General features: G+C 37.4%; 1 protein-coding gene across 1 annotated transcript; it reads left to right on the plus strand.

Moving 5' to 3' along the window:
- The first annotated feature begins 16,261 nt into the window (after positions 1–16,261).
- LOC132152360 (nuclear receptor subfamily 4 group A member 2) lies at positions 16,262–19,512 on the plus strand. The gene is made up of 7 exons (XM_059561126.1): positions 16,262–16,369; positions 16,507–17,375; positions 17,779–17,908; positions 18,039–18,202; positions 18,546–18,748; positions 18,873–19,051; positions 19,159–19,512. Exons 2-7 carry the CDS (start codon positions 16,509–16,511, stop codon positions 19,413–19,415), a joined length of 1,800 nt encoding a protein of 599 aa, XP_059417109.1. The 5' UTR covers positions 16,262–16,369; positions 16,507–16,508; the 3' UTR covers positions 19,416–19,512.
- The last annotated feature ends 4,365 nt before the right edge of the window (positions 19,513–23,877 follow it).

Below are 23,877 nucleotides of genomic sequence, written 5' to 3' on the forward strand. Positions count from 1 at the left end.
TGACAATCTTACTGTATTTATGTTTGGCATTAGCCAGCACTTTTAAATTTGCCAAAATGTCAGGTGCTCTGGCTCCTGGTAAACATTTGACTATGGTGGCTGGTGTCTCTACATATATTCACATTCCGCACAATAGAATCACCAATAACTAGAGCACTTTCATCAGGTTTCTCAGTGGGTGCATCACTGAGTTTGAAATACCTGTTTAATGTTTTGATCGGAACAGAAAAGCGGTGTTTTGACCCATGACTACGCTGCCTCACTGTCACCCAGTTGCCCTGCTGCAGGGGCTTTGTTGCCGGAACCGAACAATGTACAGGAATCCCTGAGCTTGACTCATCCAAAGCCGTATCTAGAGCTCTAACATTCTTACTGTCCTCAATTAAAGTTTGGATGCGTGTCTCTAATTCTGAAATCTTCTCTGTCAGCCTAACTATTTCCCTGCATTTATCACATGTGAATCCCTCATCAGCGACAGAGATAGATAAACTGTACATGTGGCAAGTGGTGCAAATAACAATAGCAGGAGAAGCCATTACTCACCGTGCTTGATGAAAGATTCTTATCACAGTTGTTTGATGAACTTGTGAAAAACTGGAGAGAGAGAGAGGAGAGGAGAAAAGAAAACAGCGATAGGTTCGAATGAAAACGCTAATGACAAGCTAACGAGTGCTAACGCAATGCAGGTGTACTGCACTCACGGATATAAAATAAAAGTGAACGATCAAAATTAATCTGATAAGGCCAGCAAGCAGGAAGCAGAGAAAACACTGTCCAATCATTAGTGATGATTAATTTTGTATGTGCCAGTTACAAAGCGAGATGCTTGGCTTAGATGACTGCTCTGATCACTGTATCTCGGGTACTCACATTCTCACATTCTTCAGACAAAAGGGGAGAAAAAAAGACAATAAATCTCCACTGATAACTGGAGATGATCACAAAGTATTCAAATGAAGCTAATTAATTGTGAATAATTATACAGTATATTATGTTATTGCATTTTAACACAATTCCTTTTGGTTGGTCATTATATAAAAAAATTTATATACTTTATGAGCCCTCTTGAACATACAGATTTTCTGAATGCTCCAATGTCTCATACTTCACTGCATAATGAAAATACAGTAGTGTGTTTGTCTGCTAAATGTCCTCAGAGAAATAAATTCCAGCATGCAGAACTCAAACTGAAGAAAAGGGTCAACCTCTGAAATGTCACTGCAATTATAATCCTTCACATAATTATCAAAGATACAGAAAAAAATAATAAATCTGTCTTAAAAGAATGCATGCATTTAAGCATTTAGCAAAATCTTTATGGTATTTTCTTCAAAGCCCAAGCAAAAAGTAAGACATTTCCCCTATTAAAATTGTTACATAAAGATTTAATCATGGGGAAAGCAGGTGTAAAAACAAATAATAAAATAAAAACAAAATCCTTGATCATAAAACATATATAGAATGAAGCAGGTATGTCTCCTCTTTGCTGAATGAGTGAGTTTGACAGATCGTTGCTCTCTTCTCTGCTCGGCCCTGTGAATACACATATCCTCATGCTCCAAATGTTGGCTGACAGCTTGCCCAGAGAAATGAAGTTGGTAGTTTGGGGCAATGGTAAAGAGACTGAGCAAATAGGACATGCTATGTACACCCAGGATAACAATGAACATATGCTTTGTTTTTCTGATGCCAGCACGGAGCATTCGTGGCCTCAAGAGACTCCTGAGATTCAGGGACCAGTTGGAACGAACAGCCTGCTGGCTATTTTTGCCTTTTTTGACATAACGTTGTTTCTATTTTGTTTACACTACTGTAACTATTAGACTGTGCTGTTTGTTACATTGTGAATAAAGTCCCCATCAAACTTTAAAACATGACCTGAATGTCTGACCTGACACACTAACTCTGAACAAATAATTTGGACCCATTTTATATATTAACAACTGCTAAAAAGTGAATTCCTTGATTCAATATAAATATCGAGTCATAATCAAATAAAAATTTAATCAAATCATAAATCCAGTATTACATGATCTTTATAGTAAATCTCATAGTAAAGCAGTAGCAAACATTATATGATACCTAATATAGCAGTTGTTGTAGAATAAGACTTCAAATGTTTCACACTGCTATTCAGACACAGGCCTTTGACCATGAGATCATACCACCCAATAATCTTCTGTCCATTATTGTGATTTAAAACTATACTCCACTGATCTTAGGTTTTTTTTTTTTTTAGGATTTATTTATTTTTTAAATTAGCTCATTTGGAAAAAAATACCAAGTGACAAATAAAAGATCTTTGAAATACTTGAAGGAATGGTGACTGGTTGTATATCAAATATTTGTGTGACCACATCTTTGGATTCTGGTTTGAATGACCTCTGCTTTAAGGTGTTGTTCTGGATTTTATATTTTTATGGATCTGTGAAGATCTCAGAAGTAGATCAAGGGCATTACTGTAACAAGGAGTCGGAGGCGTTCGGATCCATATGCAGCATTTATTAAACAGAATGGTCATACAGGCAGAGATCAGGAATGGCGTCAGGTGTGTCAGGGATAACCAGAATCGTAATCAGAAACAAGCAGGGATCGGGACAGGCAGCGGAGAATCAGAGTCGGAATAAACTGTCCAAAGGTCAAAACACAGGAATAATAAACACAGGGAAAACGCTCGGAAATGTCAGACTGGCTAAACAAGACTTCGCCGTGAGTGTGAGTGAGTGTGCTGCTTTTATGTGTGTGTGTAAATGAGGTGCAGGTGTGGCAAGGAAATTGGCTGATGAATGAGGTGCAGGTGTGGCAGGGTGATTGTGATGCAGTGACTCATGGGTAATGTAGTTCGGGTGTGGTGCAACAGTATGAGAGGTGCTAGTGTCCAAGTGACATCTGGTGGTTGATGGGTGGAATGGTCCTGAGTGGAGTGCCCTCTACTGAAGCTCATGGGCACTCCATCTAATGATCATGACAATTACAGCTCTGACGAGTTTCCCTTACCACCTTCCAGATTTGCACAGACAGCCACTATATATATATATATATATATATATATATAAATGTAACTCTACAGTTAATTTCTAATGTAGTTCTTATTTATTAATTGAATTAATTATTTTTGAAGCTTGAGAGCATAGTCATATTCACAGCACATAAAGAAACAAAACAAAAAAACCTTTACTGTAATGTAAGTTCACATTATGCAGTAGTTAAGTTGAACACATCAGCTATTATGTTGCTTTCATATATATATATATATATTATTCACTCAACCTCAACCCATGTTGTTTCAAAACCAGTATGAATTTCTTTCTTCTGCTGAGCACAATATATTTTAATGAACCTGGGTAGCCAAGCAGGTGGCGGTAGCTATTTTTTTCTTTTCTTTTTTCTCAATGCTATGGCCATAGTCAATGACTACCATCAGACGTTTGGCCAACTATAGGGATTTGCAATATTTATCATCTATGATAATATCATAATTGTTGTTTTAATATGCGAGCTGACATTATAAAGTATGTCACCTACTTTGCCTGTCTTTAGAGTCCAAAAGCATTCACTGTGTCATAAAATATATTTGAATGCAGTTAGAATTCCCCTTATAATTCATGCTATTAAAAAAAAATGTCCTTGTATGGGTTCATATATTTATAAAATATTATATAGTTAATTAATATCACACAAGCAAGAGTTTTTTTCTGAATATTAGGTTAAACTAGATTAAACACTCTCTGTCTGCCTCCTGAACAATCCTAGGTAGATTGTTCCAGAGTTTCAGTGCCCACAGTTGATTTTGATATTCTAGGTATTGTCAAATGATCAAAGTTTTGAAGGACTGTAATGCGATAAGAGCTCACTCAAATACGGAAGAGCTAAAACATTCAGGTCTTTATAAGTAATTAGGAAGATCATACAAATGTTTACGATGTTTAATAGTGAGCCAGTGTAGTGTTGACATCTGCTCATACATCCTGGTTCTCGTAAGAACTCAAGCTGCTGCATTTTGGACCTGCTGGAGTTTGTTTGTCAAGCACACAGAACAACCACCCAATAAAGCATTACAATAATTTAACCTTGAGTTCATGAATGTACTGACATTGAAAGCATTTTTAAGATGGAAAAATGCAGTTTTACATAGCTACATGGAGTTTACACAGGACTAGATAATGATCCGAGATATCATCACTCTGAATTCTAGACAATTTCAACACCATTAACATCAACTCCACGTGATAGCATTAAATCTAAAGTATGATTATGCCAATGAGTAGGCACTGACATGCTGTCTACCTCAATAAAGTTTAGAATGTCTATAAATCCTGATCCCAGTGCATCTTTTTCATTATCAACATGGATATTAAAATCTCCAACAATCTTTTTCATAATGAACAAATCGATAAATGGATATTAAAATCATCAACAATTCAGCAAATTCCTGCCAAAAATGATCAAATTCTTTGACAAAGTTTGTATGGTGCCCTGGCACTAGCCAGTAAAAAATGTAATTAGGGATTTATCATTAACACTTATTACACTAGTTGATGTTAGATAAAGCACCATTATTTCAAACCAATTATACTTGAAATCAGACCTCTGAGAAATATTGAAAATATTACTATAAATTGTAGAAACACCTCTCCCTTTAATCTTGGAGGGCAGTCTCATTTAAATTAATATAATTACTTTAATCTAGTGTAAGTTTCTGTAAAACAGAGTACATCAAGTTTCGGTTCGTGATCATATCATTTACAAAAAGCGTTTTTGTAGAATGGGATCTTGTATTGATCAAACAAAGCTTTATTATGTGTTTATCTGTATTTTTTTATTTGTTGAACATCAATTCAATTGTTACCCTTAAATTGGTTTGGACCTTTTATTTATATATTTATTTGCTGCATTTGCTAGTTCGGGGAACAGACACAGCCTCTATAGTATGATATCTTGGTGAAAACATCTCTGTGCTGAGAATTAACTGATTTCTGTGGCGTGAGGCGGCAAGCAGTCAGTCAGTTTAGCAAGTCTGTCTGCTTCCTGACCTGGGCCCCAGACAGTCAAGAACCAACTCTAAGACTATTTGCCATATTTTTAGAGATAAGAGCGGCACCACCCCTGGAGGGATGAAGACCATCTCTCATCTCTTTTCAACAGGTCAGGTCTGCCCCAAAAACTCCAGGGCCCGTATTCATAAAGATTCTAAGAATCCTCTCAGAAAACTCTTAACTTAGCTTAAAAACTTTTACGTAGGAGTCTTAGCTTAAGAGTGATTCAGGACCGATCTGAGAGCAACTCTGAGTAAGGAAAAGATAAAAACTTTCATTTTAGTGAGGAGGCGGGGTTGACCCCGTTGCTATGTATGACACAATCTTTTGTAGACTGTGATTGGTTGGTTGTCCAAGCACTTTGAATTTACATGTGTCATTTTTCCTTTTTGACAGTTCTCTTTTTCTCTCTCTCTCTCTCTCTCTCTCTCTCTCTCACACACACACACACACACACACACACACACACACACACACATTATATGTGTGTATATAAATCCTTTTTTTTATTTACCATGGTTTTAATTTCCTATAAGGTATTTGATTGGCTTAGAATGATAAAAATTGTTCCACTCTTTCCAATTACAGTGATTGCTGTCCTATTAAGTGGCGGTTTGAATGTTGATTTTAATGTATCAAACATGGAATCAAAACCAAGAAGGGCGAGAAAGCCAAATTGGACAGAGGAACAGTGTTTACTGTTAGCACAGTTAGTGGATGAACAAGAGGCCATTCTTAAAGGAAAATTCGGGCCGGGTGTCACAGCAAGGGACAAGAAGCAGACATGGGAGCGTATAGCACAAACTATTAGTCAAGTCAAGTCAAGTCACCTTTATTTATATAGTGCTTTAAACAAAATACATTGTGTCAAAGCAACTGAACAACATTCATTAGGAAAACAGTGTGTCAATAATGCAAAATAATAGTTAAAGGCAGTTCATCATTGAATTCAGTGATGTCATCTCTGTTCAGTTTAAATAGTGTCTGTGCATTTATTTGCAATCAAGTCAGGGATATCGCTGTAGATGAAGTGACCCCAACTAAGCAAGCCAGAGGCGACAGCGGCAAGGAACCGAAACTCCATCGGTGGCAGAATGGAGAAAAAAACCTTGGGAGAAACCAGGCTCAGTTGGGAGGCCAGTTCTCCTCTGACCAGATGAAACCAGTAGTTCAATTCCAGGCTGCAGCAAAGTCAGATTGTGCAGAAGAATCATCTGTTTCCTGTGATCTTGTCCTGGTGGTCCTCTGAGACAAGGTCTTTACAGGGGATCTGTATCTTGGGCTCTAGTTGTCCTGGTCTCCGCTGTCTTTCAGGGCAGTAGAGGTCCTTTCTAGGTGCTGATCCAACATCTGGTCTGGATACGTACTGGATCCGGGTGACTGCAGTGACCCTCTGATCGGGATACAGACTGGATCTGGTGGCCACGGTGACCTCGGAATAAGAGAGAAACAGACAAATATTAGCGTAGATGCCATTCTTCTAATGATGTAGCAAGTACATCGGGTGTTATGGGAAGTGTTCCCGGTTCCGGTTTACCTAATTAATGCAGCCTAAAAATCCTTTAACGGATTTGGATAATAAAAGCATATTAGTATGTTATGTGTAAGCCAGGTTAAAGAGATGGGTCTATAATTTTAACAGTAAACGCCCAAATTTCTAAGAATTTTCTTAGAATTTTGTCACTAGGAGCTACTTTTTCCATTAAGATTCTTTATGAATACGGGCCCAGTTGTCTATGAAACCTGTGTTATTCTGCAGGCAACACTTAGACATCCAGCCACTGAGTGACGACAGTCTGCTAAGTATCTTGTCCTAGGGGAGGGGACCAGAACATATCACATTGTCTGACATCAAACTTGCAAGTTCACACACCTCTTGAATGTTTTTTTTGACGATTTCCGACTGGCAAAGTTTAGCATCATTAGTGCTGACATGAATAAAAATCTTACTGGCTTTATGATTAGCATAAGCCAGCACTTTTAAATTTGTGATGATGTCAGGAGCTCTGGCTCCAGTTAAACATTGGACTATGGTGGCTGGTGTCTCAATTTTCATGTTTCGTAGAATAGAATCACCAATAACTAGGGTTCAAAAGGTTTCTCTGTGGGTGGGTCATTGAGTAAGGAAAATCTGTTCAGTGTTTTGATCCGAATGGAAGAGTGGTGTTTTGTCCCACAATTATGCCTCCTAACAGTCACCAAGTCACCCTGCTGCACAGGCTTTGTAGCCGGAACTGAAACATGTACAGGATTCGCTAAGGTAGTTGCATCCAAAGCCGTATCTATGGCCCTCACATTCTTACTATCCTCAATTAAAGTTTGGATGCGTGCCACTAGTTGAAATGTCCTCTGTCAGCCTAATTATTTCCCTGCATTTATCACATGTGAATCCCTAGCCACTGACAGAGAAAGCTACACTAAACATGTGGCAAGCAGTGCAAGTGACAATGACAGGAGAAGAAGCCATGACTCACTGTGTTTGCTGAATGATTAAGATTTACCACAATTGTTTGATACACTTGTGAAAGGTGGAGCAAGAGAGAGAAAGGAAATGGTAGGCCTGAATGATAAACTACAGGCTAATGGGATTCTTGGAGCCATTTAATTCCTTTTTAAACTGAAGGCCTGTTTATTAATTACCCTTACAGGTATCTACTCCATATATTACAGCCATAATACATTTTTAGCTGTAATTGAAGAAAGTTTTGATACAAATGGTAAATCAGTGTCAGTGGGTCCAAGGTTAAGTCTCATTTTAGAATATGATCACCTATATCTTAGAGGTCTGAGAGGTTTAGAGCAAATGCCCTACATGAGTGACAGATAGGTACAAAGTGGCCACAATGTGGATTGGGTTCCTTGTAGATGGTGCGAGTGGAGAAGGGAGGTTCTGCCTCATCTCCGGAATGAAGCACACCTGAACCCTGCTTTAAATATCAGAAGAGACGATGGAAATGTCACATACAATTAAAACTCATGATGCAAGATGGCACAAATCAAACCTAGATTCTCAAAAAAAGAAAGAGAGAGAGACAATGAGATACTGATGGTGGATAATTTTGGAGGAATTCATTATTTTACACAGGGAGGAACTGGAGGGCTAATCAGTTTAAACTATGTAATATTTCTGTCATTATTTACTTACCTTTTTTATTTATTTATTTTTACATTTACAGAATACTAACTATTTGTCTCCATAAAGTGAATGTAAACAAACCTTTTCTGTTAGGAAAACAATGTGTAATTTGTGCTTCTAGTGTCACCAGGGGCAGAGGTAGACATGATTACATTTTAGGGCTTAGAACAAAGCTCATGAAGTCACAGTAATAACCACCAATTTGACCAAGTGTTATTTTTTAGAACATTCTTCAGTTTACTTGCAAATGTTAAACTTACTTATATTTCTGCACTTATTACTTCTTCTTTATTTACTGATGTGTAGGACCACTCATGTTAAAGGTTCATGCTGCCACTTACTGTACTGGAGTGTGTAGCAAGCTTGATGATTGAGCTGACATTACTAAATTATACATGACACACACAAGACAACTACCTTACATGATCATGTTAGAGTGAAACGATAGAATGCCAAAATTTCCCCACCCCTAATAATACAACTTTTGCTCCATTATTTGCTGGACCAGTCAGAGAGACTGAAGAGAAACATTACAAAGTTTGTGTTATTTTAGAAGTCTACAATATTCTAGGCTTTTGTGAAGAAGAAGAAGAAGAAGAAGAAGAAGAAGAAGAAGAAGGAGGAGGAGGAGAAAGTGAGTGTTAAATGTCAATTAAATGAAATACACATGAGGTGAATGATTTGAACTTTAGGGTTTAGTATTTCTTTTCTGCTGTTGATTTTTTGCTTTTCCTGAACCTGAAGTGTTAAAGTTTTTATGCCAGAAAAGTAACAAACAAGTGCTTCAGTGCTGTCACACCTCAGGTGATCTTTTTAATATTTACAGCACAGTCGGCCCTGTGATCTGAATAGTCACAAGAGCATGCATCGTAAATCTGCTCCACTGCAGGAGTGTTATTTCAGTGAGAAATTTGCCAAACATATGAATATATCTGGCTATATTTGCCTAATGTGCTTGGTGCTCATATCCTGTACTTCTTTTCCCACTATCTGCTGAGTGTGCAGTCTCACTGTCTGCAGTCACACTAATTGGACCCCTCTCTGATTCACCTCCAAGACCCCAGTATGTTCAAACAGATAGGAAAATAAAACACAGCCCTAAAATAATGAGATTCCTCAGGTCGTTTCAAATGTAACAGAAAATGATGACATTTTGGTTTGAACCCAGCTGACTTTCTAACAATGTGAAGACAAAAGAAAGCCTGAATGCTTGAAATCGCCCCCTATTACTTTGATATAATTACTCTATATTAATCCCATCTTGATAATGACAGGGCCTCTCTCTCACATACTCTCCCTCTCTCTTTCTCTTGCCAATAAAGTACTCTGAATAATTTGAATCAAAGTTGCTTTGAGAGAGCGAGAAAATACGAAAGGGAGGTATAAAAAAAATATACTACGACTGATTCAACACGAACACGTCTAGACCTCTTTTGAATGAAAAATGATACGTGAGGGAAAATAAAGCAATATGACCAGAAGGACCAGGAATTCACCAGATGAGTGTCAACGGAGAGGTAAAAAATGAAGCATTTACCTGTTTCTAATCTAATTTCTTCATGGCTTTCTGTAGATATCGGACCCCGCCGTGAATACGCTTAGTGTTTGCGCTGCCAGTCCCGAGTGAGAAATCGCTCCGCTCTGCCAGGGCCGTGGAGACCGAGGGAAACCAGCTCCGGATCAACGTCAGCTTGATATTTGGCTACTTATTCTCACCACCACAAAATGTTTAGAATATATTACATATCATTTTCATATGCATCTCTCCTCTCGCTGTAACATGCTTTAAAGGCGAACCGGGGTAGGCTATATGAGAGGGCATTCATATCTCCATGGGAAACGGAATGCTTTAATATGTATGAGCACACACGTGACTGTTAAAATCTCTAAATGTTGAAATAATAATGTTTATCTGGAGGTTTCAGACTCCAGCTTTATTTTGCAAGAAGTGTAACTAGTTTTCACAGTTCAGACTTTGAAAGACTGCGAAGAAGCAGGAGGTAACGATAGACTGTTGTAAACGTGACACTCACGCGGACAAGCCTCTGGCATTTCCAGAAGATTAGAAGCTGCAAATCCAAAAATTCCGAAAGAAAGAAAGAAAGAATGAATGAAAGAAATGGATAAGGAGAGGGATGAGCGCGGTCCCACGACCCTCCTTTTTCAATCTTGCGTGCATTTTACAATAATGGACAATGGGAATTAATATACAGAACAAGTGAAAACCATATTAAGGAAACCTTGAGCTTCAGCATAGATAATTGAATTATGGAATAACAGAGAGACGATCACATGAAGTCTCATTTGGGACAGCCAGTGAACTATACTTCAGTGCAAAGATCAGGCTTTACCCTGCCACGTTGCTGTTTTCTGGAGGATGAAAATCCCTCTAAGTACAGCACTTCCGATGGGAAGGCCTCCTGAGGAGGAGGCTGAAGCCACTTAACGCCTGAGCCTGCGCAAGCAGTCCTGCAAGCAGTTAACACACAATGAGCTGCAGCGTTATGGAACAACCGCTCAGAAAACATCCGTCTACTGCTGCAAGTGGGTCTCGTTGAAAAAAGATTGCCGCTCAAAATCCTGCTCTCGGTGCTAAGAATAAGCAAACAGGATTGATACAAATTTCTCAAATAGGGAAGATTATAAAGAAAAGCATGGAGCGAGTGAAAAAAAGAAAGATCGCTAAAAGCTTTCATTGTGTTCCGTGAATTATATATGTACAATACTGTATGAAAATGTGTCTATGAGCATACAGTTAACTATAAGAAATGAGAATGCCATTACTGGTATTCCCTGTATATATTAAAAAAAAATGTAAATAATAATAATAATAATAATAATAATACAGTTAAAGACTCTATTATTGTGTTCAAGCTCGTTCAGACTTTTTTCAGTTTGACACGAATCACAGTGGGCCAACATGCACAGGCCTAGTCATATGGTTATCACTGTCCTCACAAGATTTATATAAAAACTAGTTAGTATAGCTAGTAGTTAGCATAATTTCCTAAAGTGAATAATAATAATAATAATAATAATAATAATAATAAAACATTAAATCAAACAGAAAAACAGAAAGTGTGTTACTGTGTTGTCCCTCATGGGACGGTGCCCAGTCTCACAAACATAAACACACCAACTAGCCATTCATTTCACATGACTTCAGGGGACACTATTCATTTATAAATGTGTTTCATTACAATGCAAGTTTTCATATCTTATATGATGGATTCAACAAAACACAAATCATGCATTTTTCTCAGAAGGATAGAGAAAAGAAAGTGACAGCAGAAAGAAATAAAGAATGATCAATAGCATGCTAATTTATTTACTTCCCCCACTCCTAACACGTTTCCAGCATGATTAATTATGAATATGCATGCCACATGCATATGACATTGTTTACCAAAATAATGTGACTTTACTGTTCTCCACAATACTCTGCTTGAATGTTTTCTTTAACAGAGCATTAATAGAGTAAACATGTTTCATTTTACTGTTTAGACATTCATACAATCGACACACATTGGAACAGATGAGCTTCACCCATTATTTAGAACACATACATACATCAGACTAAAAAAATGAATGCAAATGTTATATATAACTGAATTATAATTATAACTGACATTCAGGAAACACAAATAAGTCTGATTGCAATCATCACCATCGACACCCTATGCCACCTCACATAAAAGATCAAATACAATTTAAAGTAATAAAAAGATGTTTAATATCTCATATGATTTTAAAAATGTCTTTTACAACTTATCTAGATTTTAAAAATACATAAAAAATGCTTAGATTTGCAAAGATATAGTGTGCAAACAAAATATATTTCATGAATTTTTATATTTTTCATCAAACCCTTTTATCCAAGGTCAAATAATTTGAAATACTTTCATTAAATGTATAGCTCTATATAAGAGCTAGAAGTTAATAAGTTGATAAAATTAACACAACAGAAACAAATCCATAATATGTGGAAAAAACAAAAAAACTATGTCAGTTTTTAAAAATGCATACTGTATTGGCTGTCGCAACAGTCAAGATTCATGATGAATGATATAGTGTAAAGTAAACTGTTACAATTAGCAGAACATATGAACAAATAGTTGCTAAAGTGACTTTGCAGAAGCTGGAGCATAATTAACTAGACTAACTAGCAGCACTATTCATCTTCCTTTTTTTTATAAAGCACAATTCATCAATTAAATATGGCATAAAAGCCCACCTGAAGCTTGAGAATTCATTTTCACACAAGAAGGAGAGAAGAAAAGCCAAAGCCAATCAACACCCTTGTTTACAGTGGAACAACATTCCATTCAAACAATCAGAATTGAGATATAACTTTTCAGAAAATATCTGTTTTAGGCTTACAACCAGTGTCAGGTGCTTCTACACCCTTTTTAATAAACTATCATTTCCCACTAAATTTAGGAATAAATCATGGGTAGGGTTAGGTTTTGGGGAAAGGATTGGGTTAAGTATATATTTTTGGACAATAATGTTGATCCAGGATCATCAGAAGATATTGATCCAGGACCATGTCTTACTTGGCAAAATGGCAAGAACTCACAAGATGCCAGCAGACTCATTACTAATGTTACTGCCAATTACAAGGCATGTCATGAAACTGATTCATGAATATTCAACACTGACTGATCTTCATGCTCGCCACAATGTTTTACAGTCTTACTGAGGTAGAAGGGAAGGGACCTTCATCACAGCACAGAGGAATCGTCCAGCTGCTATACTAGCTGTTTCATTAGGGTTAAATAGTTAAATGTGTGTTATATAAAAGTACATTAAAATGATGGAGCACACCCTTGTTCGATGGAACTAACATTAAACCATATTAAGTAGACATTTAGTCCCAAAAAGAAGGAATCTTAAATTGGAAAAAAGACATAGACCATTGCCTTGGGCTAAAAGGGTTCTTTAAGACTGCAAGAAATATGGATTTTTTTAATTATTATTATATATACTGGGGAATTAGATCATGCAATCAACAACATCTTACCTTTTTGAACCTGCATGAATATCAGAAAGGTTTCATCATCTGAAAATCAAGTTCAATCACATCAAGTGTGCAGTGAAATTTTAAAAACCATAAAGTCATCTGTTGGCGAGTGACACCAGATTAATGCTGCTTATCTCACAGGGAGAGAGCTGGACACATATGATCTTTATCTAAATAGGCTCTGTAAGAGGAAGCTTGTCTAGGAGACAATGTCTAGGTTGGACAATGAGTCTACGTCACCCAATTTCAAATGTCTTTTAAAAACTCTACAGCCTCTGTCAATAAACATTTACAATTAGAGTTGGCTTACATCATTACTTAGCACATGAGTGTCGCAGGAACATGCAATAATAAGATAAAGCCTCCTTACTCACAAACATAAATTATTTAAAACAGTGCATTTGAATAATGCCTGTTAACATACTTTAACCTAATGTTCAGGCAACAGACTACACAACATCAATTCTAGTCTTATACATAGATGCTGACAGACATCTGATAGTAAATTTATACTACAATATAAGGAAAGACAGAGAAAAATATTCTACAGAATACAGTAACTAAAAATAATCTATAAAACGTTTAGGATTAAATCCTATTGTATCACTGGCTGCTTCAGGGAACGTTACCTGCCTCAAGTAATTTGGCAGCAAACTCTTCACATTCATCAATATATTTTGCATAAGGAAAACTATTCAAAATAAAATCACCACGTCATTTTTAAATCACAATGGCACTGCAGCTAAGATTTTATAGATTGACTTAAGACTGTCTTACATAAGAAATTTAATAAATTAATTTATTTAAAAAATGTGTGGCGCTGTCCATGGTGCTTTACCCGTCTCAATATTCAAATAAAAGTGCTGAATAAACAGCTCCTGTCAAAAAGTGTAGGAACCCTGAAGGAAGCATCAGCATTGGCTGTGCATTTGTGATTTTTTATTTGTGTTCTTGTTATTTGTACTTGTTAAAGAAAAGTAAGTAAATATCTTGTTGGCTGTTAACAGTGTCAGTCAGGATAGCTTTATACATAACTCTTTCCTCCACACACACACACACACACACACACACACACACATACACACATTATTCAGCGTGTCATAATTGGGAAATAACTTCAGTCCAATTTGATTGCTCTTCATTTGCTGCATCTTCTTCCCCATGAGCAGTGATTAAACTATGCATATATATAAGGCAGTTAGTAATTAAATGAGCCAATGGGCAATTATTGCTTAATTGTATGTAATTTCCCTTCATTAAAAAGGTAAATGAAAGCAGACCATATTGTGGATATAATACACTGCATATAGTAATAAACTCAATCAGGTGTTAAGCACATGGCTGGCCTGTTATTCATTATGTAGAACATGACTGACAGTTTTGGAAAAACATGGATCATGGACATCATGGGATAGTTTTGTCTTCAAATTTCAGCCTTGAATGGCTGAATTGCAGTGTATGTGGCTTATTGACATCTAATTTGTTCTGCATTAAGCTGAAATATATTAATCAGCACTGTATTAGCTTTGTATTATAACAACATATAAAACATAATCCAAAATTATTGTCCAGTGGGTGGTGAACAACAGTGTCCTCTAGAGGAGACTTTCACCCCAATTTAAACTTTGGTTTAGTTACATTTTTTGAAGCTGTATTATAAAAACCTCACAAACCTTAAATTTGTATCTATTTACATAGAAAATTGACTGGGCAATGTATTTTTTACATATTGTGGTTGCACCCATAAGGCCATGAAACTGTTTATGGTGGTTGGGTGATGCAGGATTTAGTTTGTGTAAAGAGGGTGTTCACATGATGGTTGAGTGAGACCTGTCTCAAATAACAGTAACACCCACCCATTCAGATACAATATGGCAAAGAGTTTTGAGGGGAAGTGACCTCTATTTCTAGACCTCTTCATGGTCTGCATCAGAACTGTTGTCTGCTTGTCACTTTTATTTTTCTTTTGCCAGTTTCTGATGCGTTTACCTGTCTTTGTCAACCTTGAATTCAAATGACTGTAAGAATCCCATCCACTGCCACCTGCTAATGAATGTCTTATACAAATAGAATTTGTACCGTTGTTTCGCATTATACAATGACCAATGACTCTTAGATTTTGTCCCCCATATTACTTGTTGTTTAGCCTTAGATTAACCAGCATTACCAAAACATCCTAAACAAATAGTTTTAATAGAATGAGAAGGAATAAATACTTGTAATTGTATTATTGTTACCATTTTTTAATCAGTGTTTTATGTCTTTAATCAAATTTAATACTTTGTAATGTGCATACTGAATTATATTAAAAACAGAGGTAAATTGCTGTTCGACGATGGGGAATATAAACAACAGCAGATCCCTGTGAAATCACAGTCATGCACCAGCTGTCAGTCAGTCCTCAGATTGGCAGAAGTGTCTCGCAGCTGATTGGTTTTACTCACATATGACGCAGATGACGTACTGAACTGAAACACGTGGGTCTCGCATAAACAAAGACACATTGGCAGACTGAGCTCTACATGCCAGTGTTGAGCTCTGCGCTCTTCGAACCACACTGGACATTTACACACCGCATCACATGATTATGGATACAATATAGTTTTACTGATGGTCTACTAAGGTATGCAGTTGCTTTTCTTTTTATTATTCAATGAGAAGTGCGAAAAAATAGCATGTTTGTTTTTAATCAGTCTCTGTTATGTGTTGATATTTGCAGGTTTTATAGAAACTGATGAGCGTTTTTTTTTCTTTTCTTTTTTCTGTAGAGCTGAATTGTAAAATGAGCTTTTATTCAGTCCTTGTATGAGAACAGAGACCAGAGCATGCTTGTGTGAAATGGTGTTTCTTCAGATATGCATTTACTGAAAGAATTAAACTAGAGAGTAAAAAAGATAACAAACGTGGCGCGCAAAACCGTTCGCCCCATCGCTCACTTGTTCTGATACGGCGCAAGAAAGTGGGTTTTAAATTTCAAAGTTTAAGTGAGCGCTATAATTTTGTAAAGTTGTGTAATAGAACTAATAAAGTGTGATGCAAAGTCAAGTGAAAGTTGTGTGTTTTATCAGAGGGAGAATCCAGAGCTGACTCGTTTGTCTTGAACCCCGGTATTAAATTTCACCGGAAATTATCACCTGTACAACGATCTGCAGAGGAACAGTCCCACGACTGAAGGTACTTCAGCAGAAAAAAAGTTCTGAAACAGTGCTAAAACATGTTTTGATGGGCATGTGAATATTATTTTCAGGCTTTCTTAATGTCTTTATTTTTTATTTTTTTGTTTTTTTATTTGATTGCTGTGTTGTTTCCAGCCATGCCCTGCGTCCAGGCTCAGTATGGCTCGTCCCCGCAGGGCGCGAGTCCTGCGTCTCAGAGCTACAGTTACCACACCAGCGGAGAATACAGCTGCGATTTCCTCACGCCAGAGTTTGTGAAGTTCAGCATGGATTTGACCAATACCGAGATCACCGCAGCCACCACATCTCTGCCAAGCTTCAGCACCTTCATGGACAACTACAACACCGGTTATGACGTGAAGCCGCCTTGTCTTTACCAGGTGCCCCATTCTGGAGAACAGTCCTCCATCAAAGTGGAGGAACTCCAGATGCACACATACCATCAGCAGAGCCATTTGGGCCCGCAATCAGAGGAGATAATGGCTCACTCCGGGCCTATGTACTTCAAACCGTCCTCACCTCACGCTCCAGGAACGGCCAACTTCCAGGTTCAGCCCAGTCATATGTGGGATGACCCAAGCTCCCTGCACACTTTTCATCAGAACTATATGACCACGCATATGATAGATCAGCGCAAAAACCCAGTGTCCAGGCTCTCCCTCTTCTCCTTCAAGCAGTCTCCACCCGGAACCCCTGTTTCCAGCTGTCAGATGCGCTTTGAGGGACCTCTCCATGTGTCCATGGGGCACGACAGTCCTGGAGCGCACAGAGCACTGGAAAGCCAGAGTTTCGCAGTGCCCAGTGCCATCAGGAAACAGGCGGGAATCGCTTTCACGCACTCCCTGCAGCTCAGTCACGGCCATCAACTGATGGACAGTCAGGTGCCGTCACCCCCGTCTAGAGGATCTCCGTCCACCGAAGGTTTGTGCGCGGTGTGTGGGGACAACGCGGCTTGTCAGCACTATGGAGTCCGAACGTGTGAAGGGTGCAAAGGATTCTTCAAGGTATTTATTTGTATTTTTATTTATTTATTTATTTATTATTACTATTTATTTATTTATTTATTTGCTTATTTGCTTGTTTTATTGACAGTTATATCGGTTTTCTCTCATCTTTAATGTAAAATGATACTTTATCAGACATTCGAGCTGATGGGGTTGTTTATATTTAATTAATTAATTAATTAATTAATTAATTAATTAATTAATTTTCTTTAAATCTTTATTTTGCTCACTTGTTAGTTGCATATCTGATTAAAGATCATTTACACCACAAACAAACAGAATATTTGCTTAGGGGGAAACAAAATAAAAATGTTTTCTGAATTTTATGTCATACAAATTTTATATAATGTTGTCCACATTTATTTATTTACTTATTTATTATTTGTTTTACTTTTTGATTTAGAGAACAGTACAGAAGAATGCCAAATATGTCTGTTTAGCCAATAAAAACTGTCCTGTGGATAAACGCCGGAGAAACAGATGTCAATATTGCCGATTTCAGAAGTGCCTGGTGGTCGGAATGGTGAAAGAAGGTAAATCGCTTTTTGTCCACAAGTCTGTGCGCCTTTGTAGCACTAGGAAAACAGTCATCGGTAACTTATTTGTATATGCATGTTACAACAAGCATAACAGCCACTTGATAGTCTTGTGTTGTTTTGACAGTTGTTCGGACCGCCAACTTAAAGGGTCGGCGAGGCCGTTTACCCTCCAAACCCAAAAGTCCGCAGGAGTCTTCGCCCCCCTCTCCGCCCGTCAGTTTGATCAGCGCTCTGGTCAGGGCTCATTTGGACTCCAACCCTTCTATGAGCAGCATCGACTACATCAGAGTGCGTTATACTACAGTCATCTATAATTATACCCCTCATTTTAGGCTTTAACACGAAGAAAATCAAAATGTGCATGTGACTCTTAATGCTCTTCCTGCGCCATTCTGACACAACCAATATTAGGAATTTAATATCATACAGTGTTTCATTATAAACTTTCAACACTTTAAGGGTGGCATATTTTACTCTCTAAATTGCTTTTGCAAGAAAGAAGCCAGTGAAATACAGACAAAAGTTAAATTAAAGAGGGGGAAACTCTCCCCCTTCTAGAAATGGGCTTTGCAATTTCACGGGTTATATATTTTAAGGGAGCTCATTAAGTCATGTTTAAATTAAATTCCAGTTCCAAGCCAACCCGGACTACCAACTGAGCGGAGATGACACACAGCACATCCAGCAGTTCTACGACCTCCTCACCGGATCCATGGAAATCATCCGCGGATGGGCAGAAAAGATTCCCGGGTTCACTGAACTGCCTAAACCGGACCAGGACTTGCTGTTCGAGTCTGCCTTCCTGGAGCTCTTCGTGCTGCGCCTGGCGTACAGGTACCAAGGCCTCTGGAGAGGTGGCTTTGCTGCTTCAGTTTTATTGGCTATGCAATAATAGGAGCCGCTTAAATCCCCATTTAATGCGCACGGCAATTAATGGGTGCTTTGCCATTAATTTCAGGTCCAACCCGATGGAAGGCAAACTCATCTTCTGTAACGGAGTGGTGCTGCACAGGCTGCAGTGCGTCCGTGGATTTGGCGAGTGGATTGACTCCATAGTGGAGTTCTCGTCTAATCTCCAGAACATGAATTTAGACATATCTGCTTTCTCATGCATCGCCGCCCTAGCCATGGTCACAGGTGAGATCCGTTTTATATACCGTTAAGAAAAGTGTAAATTATTTTTATGTTATATTCTAAAATAAGAATTATTATTATTAATTATTATTATTATTATTATTATACAGAGAGACACGGACTGAAAGAACCCAAGAGAGTGGAGGACCTTCAAAACAAGATAGTAAACTGTCTGAAAGACCAAGTCACCTTCAATGGAGGCGGCTTGAATCGTCCAAACTATTTGTCCAAACTGTTGGGTAAACTGCCCGAACTGCGCACACTGTGCACACAGGGTCTACAGCGCATCTTCTACCTAAAACTAGAAGACCTGGTCCCACCGCCAGCAATAATCGACAAACTGTTTCTTGACACTTTGCCCTTTTAAACCGAGAGAAAACGATTTCAAACAACATCAGAGCACTTCCAATGACTCTTTTGAAAACTGAAAGCCGTTTTTTTTTCGTCAGTAATTACCAAATGACCTGCGCCTGGAAGAAAACACGCAAAATAATAATATTAACTTTTGCCATCGGCAAGTAAGTTTGACTCTTTACACTACTGCAAATAAAGATGCTTCGCAATGCCATAGAAGAACATTTCTGTCTAAACGGTTCCATAAAATAGCCTTTAACATCTGAAGAACCTTTCTGTTTCACAAAATCTACTTTGTGCTGAAATGAGGTTCTTCGGATTATTAAAAGGTAAGAAAAATATGGTTCTTTAATTAACCTTTGACTGAATGGTTCTTCGTGGAACCAAAAATGGTTCTTCTATGGCATCGCTTGAAGAACCTTTCGAAGCACTTTTGTTTAATGAGTGTATCCCACCAAAACATACCGCTACTGAGTATCTCAAAACAGAAAAAAGCAAAAATAGGTAAGAAGGTAATAATTATCAGAAAAATTATAATAAAAGACATTTTTTTTTGTATTACTATGCCTGATTTTGAACAATGAAAAATACCTCGCCACTACTAATCATTGCTAAATGCAAACGTCGGTATTTATGTAAACTCACTGAGCAGAATGTATTATACACCATTTCTATATACTTATTCGATAGATTTATGTGATTTATATGACGTGTATATAGCTTGTACAGAGACATTTTTTCTTTATTTTATAACTTTTGCCTGTGTATATGTCAGGTGGGAAGGAGACGCATGTTGTAGAGGACTCTTGTCTCTATTACACACTCTATATTCCGGACACTATGTAGTCTGTTAGATTTTATAAAGATTCGTAGTATTGGGGCAACTTTTAAATATGGCACATGTGGATACAATACCAATATCATCTGTATAGGTAAAAAGGAACCCATAGTGTTTGTAAAATTGTCAGACATTCCTCGTTTGTATGTGTTGTATATATTGTTGTTGTTTAATATTAAAGTTTATATATTTATTTTGAGTTTGCCGTTAAAGCATGGTGCAGTTGAAATTATTTCAGACGCATCACTGTCGTTTTTTTTTTATTGTCTTACATGTGATTTTATTTGCCATCTTCTATTCCTGTAGGTGTGTATAAATCATCACTGCCTTTTTCTATGGTTTAACTAAATATAGTACAACTCGTTCGGTTCCGATTCCAAATCAAACTTCTTGAAAAGGAATATTTAATGTTTACAAATAAAACTTTTAATTAATTTCCATGCAGGAGCCATGTCTCTTAATTACATTTCATTATTTTGTGGTCAGAAAATCTCTCTCTCTCTTTCTCTCTCTCTCTCTCTCTCTCTCTCTCTCTCTCTCTTTCTGTCACGTGAATGGATTTATTATTATTATTATTATTATTATTATTAAGAAACATTGAATATAACATTTAAACTGTAGTTAGCATGCAAACGACGGATTTCGGGGGGAACTGCGAATTTCGTAAATATCTCTTTCATCAGGTTGTTTAATTTTTTTTTTTTTTAAGAGTAAGAATAGACAAAGTAAAACTATATCTCTTCTCGGTATGTACGGGAGCATTTTTAACGTTTGCACCACAGTCAAAAATATAATATTTATTTTAAAACGTTATATTTATTCCCATTTATTCTAAAGACTAGACCTAGTCTAAAGAATTCGTTTTTCAAATGTCTGCATTTGTTTTAAAAGACAGAATTGAATTTGTTGAACGTGTGATAACTATAGGTGTCTAAAAACCATTCAATCCTTTACATTAAATGGGTAACATGAGAGCGATGGATGAAAATGTAATAATGCAATAATAATACAACTAAATTCACTGTGTAAAATGTGGAATTCCGCTTTACTGTTACAATTAGAGTAATCAAAGCACAGCTTAATGGTGTTTCATTTGGGTAAATAAATTAAACTTTTTGACTTAGTTTTATATTTTTAAACTTTAATTCAGGATAGAGAAATGAAGCATGCCTATGTGTTTGTATTCGAAATTAAATGTTGGAGAAAAAATATAAGTGCGCCAGTCATATAGCGCATTTAAAAACAACAATCATTTAAATGTATCTGAAAATAACGAAGCCAAACGTGTTATGAATGCAATGAACATGCATGTGTAGTAAATTCTATATTGGTTTAAAGTTATCAATTACAGATGAATGATCACATTTGGCGTCAGTATTTTAGGTTGTGCTAAGAGATAATAAAATGACTTGGAATTAGCGAATGAAAATGTAAATAGCCTTTTGTTTATATTATGCAACGTAGTGTTTTCCTTCTTCTTCTTCTTTTTATTATTATTATTATTATTTATTTTTTGTTAAACTCTCGTTATGTCCAGCACCATTACAAGGTTTCTCAGGCTGTCGACCACACCAGATCATAATGAGCTTTATTATAGGCTATAGAAAGCTCCCATTTTCAAAATTATTTAAAACAGTACGGATTTGAACAATTCAAGCGTGCGCATAAGCTCACAAAGAGTATTATTTCATTTGCAATTCACTCATTTCAAACTCCTGCAGGCTATTTGCAGTAACATCTGCTTCCTAATGGTCACACACAATGGCATACAATCACAATTTAGATTCGCGGATTTTTTTTTTTTAATCTTTATATATATTTATTTTTAATAGTTATATGTATAGCCTACACAGACACACACATACACACACACACACACACACACACACAGTAAGCATGTATAGACCATAAATCAGCGTAAATTGCATTGTCACTTGGGACTTTCTTCTAAAGCTTCGGATAGCAGTTAACTCCGAAACATTTTTCCTGAAATCAGAGCCAAAACAGTCCTGATGTAGCATGTGTGTCGTCTGGCCGATAAGTCAGTTACTGGTAAGATAAATTAGCCTTACGATTTCACTTTGCAGTAATACAGTATTATATACTGTACAATAATGTGTACTAATTATTATACATTAATCTAAATTAAATTGCATTGTAAAGTGAACATTCATGCCACTTTTATCTAAAACCTATATCCAGAGCGCATAAAAAGTAAATCCCATTCCGTTCTTTCTCACTATTTCTCAGACAGCAGGATGCCCTTCATGCACGCGTTCAGTGTGCCTTACTGTAGAGTTCTTTACGGAATTCTGTCATTCTCCATTCATTTCCGTGTAGCTCAGAAAGGAGATGAAGGTGCCTCTGGGCAACGTCTAGGAACGCTCACTATCGCGTAGCTAATCTCTCTTTCTTTCTCTCGGCTTCTTTTGGTCTCTCATTCTCTTTCTCTCATCAGCCGTGGCGTGGCTGATCTTTTCCTAAAGTTCTCACAAGACAAAAATTGTCTGAATAATTAGATCTTCACAGCAAAAAGACTAATTCCAAGTCAAATTAAGATTACACTCAAAAGCAGTTTGCTGACATTTAGCAGATCAGTTAGAGGGACGCTCTGCGGTGTCACAAGCTTGCACCGTGTTGACTGAAGTAATCATTTAGGTTGGCAATGGCCTAATCTCTGCACAAAGAGAAAAGCATGGAAGCAATGTCGTGGCAGAGACAGAGACACGCTCGCCCTACACATTATAGGTATTTTCACTCAGCTCTCGCGCACTCAAGTTCTGCACGTTTTAATAGAGACGAATCACGGAGCATTTCACTGCTTTTTTATCTGTTCTGACAAAGGGACGAACATAGCGCCATGCTCTTGGTCTGTCAATCCGCTGTCTGGTTTCTGCTTAGCACTGCAGGTAATACAAAAGCAGACGGAAAAGGATGGAAATAACACGCTCCGTCTGCACGTGGAGAGCTCAGAGGCGCAGGCACTTTGTCTTAAGTGCTAGAGCAGGAAACCTAAGAGGAACTAAATTATAATGCCATGCTCCACTTGGACAGATCTGTCCGGTCTTTTTACTGTGGGGCTGGTGGGATAGACGCCCTAAAACACAGTCATTAAGCAGTGCAGGACACATTCTACCTTCTTCATAGATGATTTGAGTAACTCACAGAGACCTCAGTAAGGAGGTCAGGCAGAGGTAGCTGCATCATGGAACTGAACCCAAGCAAAAGCTCCTCTCTTGCCACCAGGAACCCAGAACCCAGTCCGTTGCTTTGAAGAATTCTGTTGTGTGATTTACATTTGCTTTGCAATCTTGCGAAAACATACTTTAAATAGCAGTTTCCGTACACCAGGCAATGGCATCCTCTGTGAAATGAGCCCGCAAACACATTGCAAATCTGTGCAGAGCTAAAGCAGATGCCGTGTGTTGGTAAAGTGCTCTGCTGGGTTTACAGACAGATGCTTACTTCACAGGCTTTAATGCAGACCAAATCTACTGACAAAAAAAAAAAAACCTACAGATCCTAAAGGTGATTAGCACAATGAAAGACAACGTATTTCTGTCCAAGGATCTGACTGGATACAGCACTAATACATTACATGCAAGTATTTAAACACCTTTGAGGACATCAGTTTGGT

Source organism: Carassius carassius, chromosome 11, assembly GCF_963082965.1.
Source record: "Carassius carassius chromosome 11, fCarCar2.1, whole genome shotgun sequence".
Lineage (NCBI taxonomy): Eukaryota > Metazoa > Chordata > Actinopteri > Cypriniformes > Cyprinidae > Carassius > Carassius carassius.

What these genes read in the sequence shown, in the direction of transcription:
- LOC132152360 (XM_059561126.1), top strand. Translation starts at nt 16,509, where the DNA reads ATGCCCTGCGTCCAGGCTCAGTATGGCTCGTCCCCGCAGGGCGCGAGT. An exon ending in GGTGCAAAGGATTCTTCAAG is followed by an intron (nt 17,376 to 17,778) that starts GTATTTATTTGT and finishes TTTTTGATTTAG; the next exon opens with AGAACAGTACAGAAGAATGC. An exon ending in GCAGCATCGACTACATCAGA is followed by an intron (nt 18,203 to 18,545) that starts GTGCGTTATACT and finishes ATTAAATTCCAG; the next exon opens with TTCCAAGCCAACCCGGACTA.